At 38.5% G+C, this 9,589-nt stretch overlaps 1 protein-coding gene across 1 annotated transcript in view; it reads left to right on the forward strand.

Moving 5' to 3' along the window:
- Positions 1-8,822, forward strand: part of LOC132861440 (transcription factor COE3) — an 82,017-nt gene extending 73,195 nt beyond the window's left edge. Inside the window, exons 12-16 of the mRNA XM_060892965.1 lie at positions 953-1,018; positions 1,132-1,306; positions 4,896-5,081; positions 7,210-7,299; positions 8,256-8,822. Coding sequence (XP_060748948.1) covers positions 953-1,018; positions 1,132-1,306; positions 4,896-5,081; positions 7,210-7,299; positions 8,256-8,287 — 549 coding nt within the window. The 3' untranslated portion in view covers positions 8,288-8,822. The remainder of the gene's footprint in view (positions 1-952; positions 1,019-1,131; positions 1,307-4,895; positions 5,082-7,209; positions 7,300-8,255) is intronic.
- The last annotated feature ends 767 nt before the right edge of the window (positions 8,823-9,589 follow it).

Genomic DNA, 9,589 nt, shown 5'->3' on the forward strand with positions numbered 1-9,589 from the left:
ACACTCTGTATGTGTGTGTGTGTGTGTGTGTGTGTGTGTGTGTGTGTGTGTGTGTGAGGGTTTGAGTGGTTGCCCATTTTGGACATTATTAAAGGATTAATCAGGGACAACACACAAAACACACAAAACACAACGCACACAACAACAGGCAACAACACCCAACAACACCCAACATACACACTCCACCTTTCTCCAAATTCACTCTCTCACACAAAATATCTTTGGTGTCAGATCTTTGTTTAAAAAAAATAATTATCGTGCAATTACAGAGCTTAACATTTCATCTACAGTACAACAATACACCGGCCCGTATAAGTATTGGCACCCCCTTCCGTTTCCCTACACTATGCACTACTGTTACAACCAGTAATCACAAGCACTTGCCTTTAAGAACAAAAAAAATCAGGGATAGAAAATACATACTAAAGAAGAGTTTTTTTGTGGGTGTTTGGGGGTAAATACTTATGCAAGGAATTATGTATAAAGATTTGGGCTTTTAAGGACGCAGATAAATATGACAGTCAATGATGTTTAGAACAGGTTAGAGAGTGTGTGTGGGTGTGTGTGGGTGTGGGTGTGGTGTAAATGAAATGCAGACAGCTGTTTTTCTGTCCCTCTTTGTCACATCGTTGCTGGAGAAATGCATCTGCCGTGCCGTCTCTGTGATAATAATTACATTTTAATGCTTTCAGTGTTTTAACACCCCCATCCCGCACCCGTATGTCACTCGCTTTAACGTTGATGATTTAAACGAGTACGAATTTTTTAATTTTTTTTTTTAAACCTTTTTATTTATTTTTTTAAGAAAAGTCACAGAAAGTTTGGGCCATCAGACAGGAGAGTTAAACAATCTCAAAATGCAAATACGACTCATTCATATCACACTGGAGGAGAATGTTTAGCTAAAACATTTTGTGTGTGTGTGTGTGTGTGTATGTGTGTGTGTGTACAGGAGGTGCTGTTAAAGAGAGCAGCAGACCTGGTGGAAGCTCTTTATGGAATGCCTCATAATAATCAGGTATGTATGGTGTATTCTTCTTCTTCTTGCACAGAGGGTGCCAATAGTTTGGAACTGACAGTATGCTTTCTCTCTCTCTCTCTCTCTCTCTCTCTCTCTCTCTCTCTCTTTAGGAGATCATCCTAAAGAGGGCGGCCGATCTCACTGAGGCTCTGTACAGCGTGCCACGCAGCCATAACCAGCTGCCCTCTCTGACCGGCTCGAGTGCACACTCGGGCATGATGGGAGTGAACTCCTTTAGCAGCCAGCTCGCCGTCAACATCTCTGAGGCCACGCAGGCCGACCAGGGTGAGTGTGTGTGTGTGTGTGTGTGTGTTTGTGTGTTCATTTGGACTGAGAAACTCTATAATCAATATATCACCATTACAAAGGCCACAGAGACTCAAAACTCCAGCGTGAGTCTGCAACCGTGTAAATACTGTATACACGTTTTCATTTTTTTTTTTTTTTAACAGTTACTTGTACGGATTGTGAGCTAGCTACTAAAATTCTGTGACACAACTAATTAAATAAAGTTAGGTTATTCATTTATTTGGAGCATAATTCAAGTCTAAGTATCTCAGGATGAGCCATTACTATAGAAACGATTAAGCTTTTCTATTAAACCTATTAAATTAAGTGAGTTCATCGTTATGAACCAGCTAGCAATGAACTGACTAAACGCATTGGACAAACATAACCATGAGTTTATTATTTTATTTGTGAAAGTATAGTAAAAGTCCTGTCAGCCATTTTTTTCAAGCTGCTGACTTTGTGACGTTTATTTGCATAAACAAATATTGGTATGTATCTATTTATTTGTAGAGAGAGATAATGTGTGATGAATGAGTACTGGGATGAGGGTTGGAGAAAGAGAGAGAGAGAGAGAGAGAGAGAGAGATTAAGTCGCATTGTTTTGACATGCCTGTCACACATAGGCTTCAGAGCTGCCACTCATCATAAGCGTCTCTCGTGAAACACGCATGGAACTGTTTGTGTGTATCGTGTATGTATATGTCTGTGTGTGTCTGTGTATGTGTGTGAGCAAAAGAGAGAGAGAGAGAGAGAGAGAGAGAGAGAGAGAGAGAGAGAGAGAGAGAAGGTTGCTGTTAATAAGTGGAAATATGCCAAAGATGTGTGAATAAAAAAATCACAGTGTTTACACACTGTGTCTGACAACCTTCTCTTTTCCCACACACAGCTATTCATGCTGCATTTAGTTGCTTGTGAGTGAAAAATTTTTCCAAGGCATACTAGATAGCTTTTGGTACTGCTGGGACTTTTAACAGATCCTATAAAGGAAAGTGCCAAAGAACCGAAACAGATAAACATTAGTGTAACAGTGTTTAAGGCTGGAGTGGCTGAGGTTAAGGTTAAGTTACTGAGAGTAAGAGGTGCTGAGCTTAAGCTTTGGGTTCCAGATGCTAAGCTTTAGGTTCCAGAGCTTAACGTCTGATTAGGTTCCAACGATGAAGATTTGAGTTCAAGAGTCTGATCAGGTTCCAGAGGTTACAAGCTATCAGGTTCCAGAGGATATATCTGATCAGGTTCCAGAGGATAAGGTCTATTAGGGTTCCAGAGGACAAATCTGATCAGGTTCCAGAGGATAGTATTCGGGTTCCAGAGGTTAACGTCAGATTTGTTTCCAGAGGTTAAGTCTGATCAGGCTCCAGATTAAGTTATGTGTTCCAGAATTTAATGTCTAATCAGTTTCCAGGGGTTAAGATTTGGGTTCCAGAGTTTAATGCATGATCAAGTTCCAAAGGTTAATGTTTGTTTGGGTTCCAGAGGTTATGGACTGCTTGGGCTCCAAAGGTTCAATCTGATCAGGTTCCAGAGGTTACCGTTTGGGTTCCAGAGATTGAGGTCTGGTCATGTTCCAGAGGTTAGGATTCAGAATTGATTGTAAATAGTGTAATAGTGTGTGTTTGTGTGTGTGTGTAATTTTTTCCATCCATTTATGGGGACACATAAGTGTCCTGGGGACTGTAGTCGTTGTCTGGACAACAATCCTGCTTCCCCTAAGGATGATGCAGTGACACTTATAGAGGACAATGTAATTATTACCTCATTTTTAATTAGTCCCATGCGATACAAATTTGTGAAAGAAACATACAAGATTTTAAGGACATTCTGTCCCCATAACTATGTAATGCAAGGAAGTGTGTGTAAGAGAAGGCAATTGTTTCAATATCCGAACAGAGGAGCCATGGTTCTCTTCATTTACCAGCTCTGTCTCACACTGACAGGAAGAGAGAGATGAACAGATCATTCCGTTTATGATAGAGGAGGAGAGAGGAGATGGAGGGAGACAGAAAAAAAACACTCATTCCCTTGATGCTTCTCTCTCTCTCTCTCTCATTCTCTCTTCTTGCTCATCCTTCTCTCTGCTCATCTGCTTTCCTCATTCAGACAGGAAAGAACACCTACAGAACCCCATGAGGTCATGGGAAAAGAGAATAAAGGCACCCAAACACACACACACACACAACACACACACACACATGCACACAAGGGCTCTTATACTTTGTACTGTATGTGTTATAGTTCTATAGTCTGATTTAAACAGTTGGTTCTGTTTTGTCTGCCATTTCCTCTTCTTTTGTTTTCTTACTACTGCTTTTGATTTCTTAAACCATATACTAAGCGATTGATCTTTTGAACAAACCATGTTAAAAAGAACTAAAAATGTAGATTTATTTTCTCAAGGGTTATGCTAGTCTTATAACCAGTTTGTACCAGCTATGGTACCTTTCATCACTAGAGAAGGTCAGTCTATTTGAGACGTTGCAAACAACCAACCATTTTTGCTCAAAAGTCTCAAGTAACATTTAAAAGCATAACACTATCAAATGTTCATTGGTTAATACATGTACTACATTATACATCTCCAATGAGATAGCAGCCTTTAAGATTCTGAAGCCTGTGGCCAGATGAAAGATTCTTTCAACAGGCTGAGAATTTTGCAGGTACTGTTTCGGTCTGCGAAATTTTCTTATATTATGACAAAATCTAATCAAAATTCAGGATTCAAAATCAATGTTTCTGATACTATTTAATCATTTTATGATGATTTAGGCAGTGCAAAACTAGTAGCTATAATAGCTTCCCTGATATGTTTTGCACAATCATAGAACTAAGGAACTGAAGTTCTCATAACCATATTGGCCGATCTTGGGGTAAAATTTGGCCACACTATTATTTTAAAGATATTGCTTCATCTCTAAAGCATTATTTAATTATCTCCACATCTCAAGAATGAAGTAACGCATGATGACATCCATGTTTTTCACTTTACTTCTTGTCCTGTGTGCAAGCATCCATGCTATGACCTCTGAGAAGGTGTGTGTGGACGTCAAGGTGCCATGTTCTCATATGCTGTCATTGTATAAGAATGAAGTAGATCAGATTACTGAACACACATGAGATAGTCCAGCTCCACCTGTCAGTATTCAGGATTTGGACAATGTGAAGACTCTGCAAGCTTGGATTTAGTTTGAGCTCATGCATCTGTGTGTGTGTGTGTGTCTTGGCGCTCTGTTTCTTCTTGACACTCAGCCAGCAGGCCAGCACTCCATCAGTGGCCTTCCTGCTGAGAAATTCAGCAGGACATGAGGAGAGAGAGAGAGCGCGAGAAAGAGAAAGAGACAGAGACAGAGAGAATGGGAAACACATGTTAGGAGGATAAGTGGAAGGGCAACACTGACACTCTTTTTCATTCTCTCTTTTTTCCCCCTCTCCCCTGACACACACATCCGAACGGTGTGTCCTGGTTAGGCCTACATGTCCTCAGTGCATACATTCGGCTATCATGGCTTATAAAAATGTACTATATCAACATACTTAGTTCTAAAAACAAAGTCTGTTCTAAACCTGCTGCCTGTGTCCCATGCTGTAGGTTATTCACGTAACTCCAACAGCGTGTCTCCTCGTGGATACGTGCCGAGCTCCACGCCTCAGCAGTCCAACTACAACACCATCACCTCCACCATGAACGGCTACGGAGCCGCCGGCATGACCAACCTCGGTGTGCCTGGTTCACCCAGCTTCCTTAATGGATCCACTGCCAACTCACCCTACGCAAGTGAGTAAACATGACCCTGGCATTATAAAGGACCAACACAGCAACTATTAATACTATTGCTATTAATAGCAGTATTTCTGTAGAATACCTGTTCAAGTGTTGTTGTAGTCTACCTGTACAACAATAAAGATTCCCTAGATCAATAGCAGCATGGCTATACAGTTGATTTACAGCTGTAGCTGACAGATTCTAGATTCTAGAGTCTAGACCTACAGGTATTGTACAGGTACAGGTATAGTATCCTGGTTAAGGTGCTTATGTAGTGTTCTTAAGCAAATGTTACAGGTTTTGGTACATCATTTGCACAAGTGGTGCTACAGGTAGCTTTTTAGTCTACCTGTCCAGGTGTTGCCATACTGTAGTTAACTGGTAGTTTTCCTATACATGTGCTTCTATAACCTACACTCCTGGTAAAATCTACTTGGGATGGGTTTTAGTGTAGTCTACCAGAGCAGGACGTCTTGTCCACTTGTACAGGTGTTTTCAGTACCTTACTTGTTGTCGATCTGAGTGTTTCTGTATTCTTCCTACCTTCATGTTTCTCTAGTCTATCTGAGTACTTTAGGTGCTGCAGTATTTTACCTGTAAAAGTGTCTCTGTAGTCTACCAGTACAATGGTTGTTGTAGTCTGTCTGTACAAGTGATGTTGTTTATTTGAATGGTTGTTTTCAGTATTTATTTGTAGTTAAGCTGAGCAGGTGTTTTAGTATTTTTCCTATATCGACATGTCTATAGTCTACCTGAGTAGGTGCTGCCTGTATTTTACCTGTACAGGTGTTTCTGTAATATAATTTAGTCTATGGGCACAGAAGTTTTTGTAATCTACTACTGTATATGTTTCCAGTACTTAACCTATTAAGGTGTTTTTCAAGTTTACCTGTACATATATAGTTGTACTGGTGCATCAGTAATTTAAAGGTTCAGGTGTGGTTTGATAATTAATCTAGACACATTGGTCTGTATCTGATATCTGATAGGATTAGACTCATTTCCTATGTCCAAAGCTTGGGTGCCTCTACAAGGAGGCTACAATATCTAATATTGTTTAGCTGGTTGCTAGACCTGGAAGAGACGGTTTCGGCTTCTCGCCATCGCTATTTACTGCCACTCATTCTCATCTTCCTCCCCATCGTCATCCTCACTAACACTTTAACATGCCTCTCATGCGGCTTGCTGTCTACCTTGAACCCTAGCTGCCAGTGTTGATTTTTCTTTCACATTGCTTTATAATTTAGTCCTTTATATGTCAGTTGCATGAAATTCAAACAACATGCTTCTACTTAGGCACGTCGGAATGGGCTGTATGCGTAATACGCCCTCTTGGGTAATGGAGCTGTGCATTTAAGTACTGGAGTTGTTGTAACTCAGTTCATATATTCCGTCCACAGTACTCGTGTTTCATTTGATTGGCATTTGGTTGGCAGACACGGTGGCGAGCAAAGCGACAGGGTTTTATTTCATTTGCTTTTAGCGCATAGGACTTGGCTGAGAAAATAGATTTAGCATTTCAAGGAGGAATGGGCTTTTGGCTAATCTGTATTCTGAAACGCAATCATGCATCGTGGGTAGATTCACCAGGTAGTTTTTTTTGTTATAAGAAAATGAGAATGCATGTTTGGTGTCATGCTTTTCCTTTTTCCTTTTCTTCTCTGTGTGACTGTATTGAAAGACAAGCTGTTTTTTTTTCATGAATGCTGAGTTAAATGTGAGCTATTTTTTAAGAATTGTATGTGATGCTCTCTAAAAAGATGTAACTTTTGGATTATGTGAGTTATGGATCAACTTTGCCATTCCGGTAGCATCCTCTCGCATCCCCATCCTCCTGCTCCCTTCCAGTCGTACCTTTGCACTTCATCCGAGCCCTAATAACCAGCATGAGCGTCCTCCCGATCACCTACTCACTCATTCCTTCACCTGTGTGTGTTTGTGTGCGTGTGGACACCTGCATGTGTGTCTGTTTGAGTTACAATCCCTTCCCCTCTTCATCCTTCATCATCATCATTATCATCATCCTCATCCTCATCATCTTTTTATTTTTGCATTTTCCTTTTTGCATCCATCACTTCTTCTTTCTACCCCTCCATTACTTCATCTTCCTCATTCTCTCCTCTTCATATGATCTCTGCAGTCAAACAGAAGAGCGCCTTCGCCCCCGTCGTGCGGCCTCAGACCTCCCCGCCCCCCACCTGCACCAGCACCAATGGGAGCAGTCTACAGGGTGAGCAACCCCACCCCTCTCCTGCCTCTCAGCCAATGAGAATGATCCTAGAACACCTAGGCTCATATCGTCCTTATCGACAAAAATGAATCAAAACCAGAAAAAATACACCGTACAGAAATATTCAAGGTCAAAGTTGATCCATAACTACGAGATTCATTTCCTGATCTGTCACTTTCGCAGGGATTGATGTTTCTGTATAAAAAAAAAACGACAAAATTTTACACTGAATTTTCTCCAAATTTTCAAGGTTAATGTTGATCCATAACCATATTTTTCCCAAAACTCTTATTGTGATAAGTTTCATTTTACATGATTTTTATTATATTATCCACAGAATTGATAGATGAAAGTTGATAAATTGATATACAAAAAATTTGGCCAATTTATTGCTTAAAAAAATTACATTTCTCTGTAATTAATTTTACAATTTAATATGATTATTTTCAAATTTTCTGCCATAATCTATCTATAATCTCTTATTCTAATTGTAAAATTTGGGTTTAAACATATAGAAATGTTTGTAATTGTATAAAATGTAAAAGCATTTTTTTACATTTATTCTTTTAAAAAGAATGCAATTAAATGCCATACTTTGTTTGTTTAAACAATACCTTTACAGTTTTTTCTAGATTCCAAAACAATATAATTAATTAAAATACAAACATGTTTTTTATACTTTCAATAAGTTAATATTGATATTATGTGATTTGTTTTGAGAACTAAAATGTAAATTTGAGAATATGATTTTTTTTTAATTGCATTTCCCATAATAATGTAATAACATGTCAATCAATGTTTGGATGACAAAAATGTAAAATTTTATACATGATCTCACCTCAACCAATTATATATTAGCATTTATAAGTACAAAAGTACAAATTTTTAATTAATCAAAAATTACTAATCAAAAGTGTGTTGCTAGTCGCTGATTGTGTTTGTGTCTTGTTTTGCAGCCATGGCTGGTCTCATCGTCCCTCCCATGTGAAGCAGGAAGAGAGTTTTTTGGCTCACTGATGAATATAAAATTTCAAGATTCTCAAGAACTCACCGACTCAAACGTCATCTTAGTAAATATCCTCACAACTTCATCATCATCATCATCCTCATCAAATGGAGGAATTTTTCTTCTTTTTTTTCTTCTTTTTTTTAATCACGGAAATCTTTTCCACAACCTGGACAAAGTGCATTAAAAAAAAAAGATAAAGACTAACAAAAAAATTTTGTTTATGTCTTCTGTTGGATCGACTACCTTTCGATCGGCATCTTCCTGGACTCGATTTGTAAAGAAATGGCAGCCAAAGCCACGAATGCGAAGGCAGCTAGATTGGAGATGATTTCAGCGCAAACTGAACCGCTTGGAAAAGTGCAGCTGTGACACTCGGCTTGGCTCCAGACTTTTTTTTATTTGCATGCGGAGCGATCTTGTTTCATTTTAGTTCATATTCGTGAACTTCATCGGGTAATGATGGAGCGAGCCAAGTGAAAAAAGGGAATAATCTTATTGAAAAAAGTAAAAGATAAAAATCCAGGTTGAGAAATGAGGAAAGCTGCAAGTGCTAACTTCTTTCCACTTCTTATGCTAACGCGAACTGGTTGAAATTGTTTCATCGGTTCGTACGAAGTCTTGCCAACGTCGGTTTCTACATGTTCATTTTCTACCATTGAAATAAATGTCATTTCAAGAACGATGTTACTAACCTGATACAGATGCACAAAGTTCAGAGTCTTTGTTTTTTGTTTTTGTTTGTTTTTTTTCTTTTTAGAATGCTGAGTCGATGAGTGTGTAGGTACGTTAGAGTCGCAGGTGTGTGGATCGCTAGAGTTAAACCAGGAATGCTTTCTGCAACTTTATTCACATTTAGGTACCAGACATTAATGTTGAACTTCTTGTGGAATTCTTTTGTATGTATTTATAAAAAAAAAAGTATGTTTGAGATTTGAGATTTCTTTGGTGACTTAGGCCTGAATTATAGTATCACATATCTCTTGATGTCTTAAAACCTTTTAGATCTTGTAAAAAAAAAGTGTGAAAAGTCAAACTTTTCTTTTTTTTTCTTTGTAAAAACTAAACAAAATGAACAAAAAAAAATAGAAAAATTCCATATCAGGTCACCTGTTTTTTTTGTTTAAAAAAACAAACGAACAAAAAAAAAACTCTTTACCACTTCTGTAAAGGAAAAAAGAACACTTTTTGTGTATTTCACTTTTTCTTTTTGTAAACAGCATATTTGTTCATGTTCTCGTTCATCGCCTTCCTTGTCCTGCGAGTTCTTGTGACAAAAATGTG

Source organism: Tachysurus vachellii, chromosome 18, assembly GCF_030014155.1.
Source record: "Tachysurus vachellii isolate PV-2020 chromosome 18, HZAU_Pvac_v1, whole genome shotgun sequence".
In the NCBI taxonomy this organism is placed as follows: Eukaryota; Metazoa; Chordata; class Actinopteri; order Siluriformes; family Bagridae; genus Tachysurus; species Tachysurus vachellii.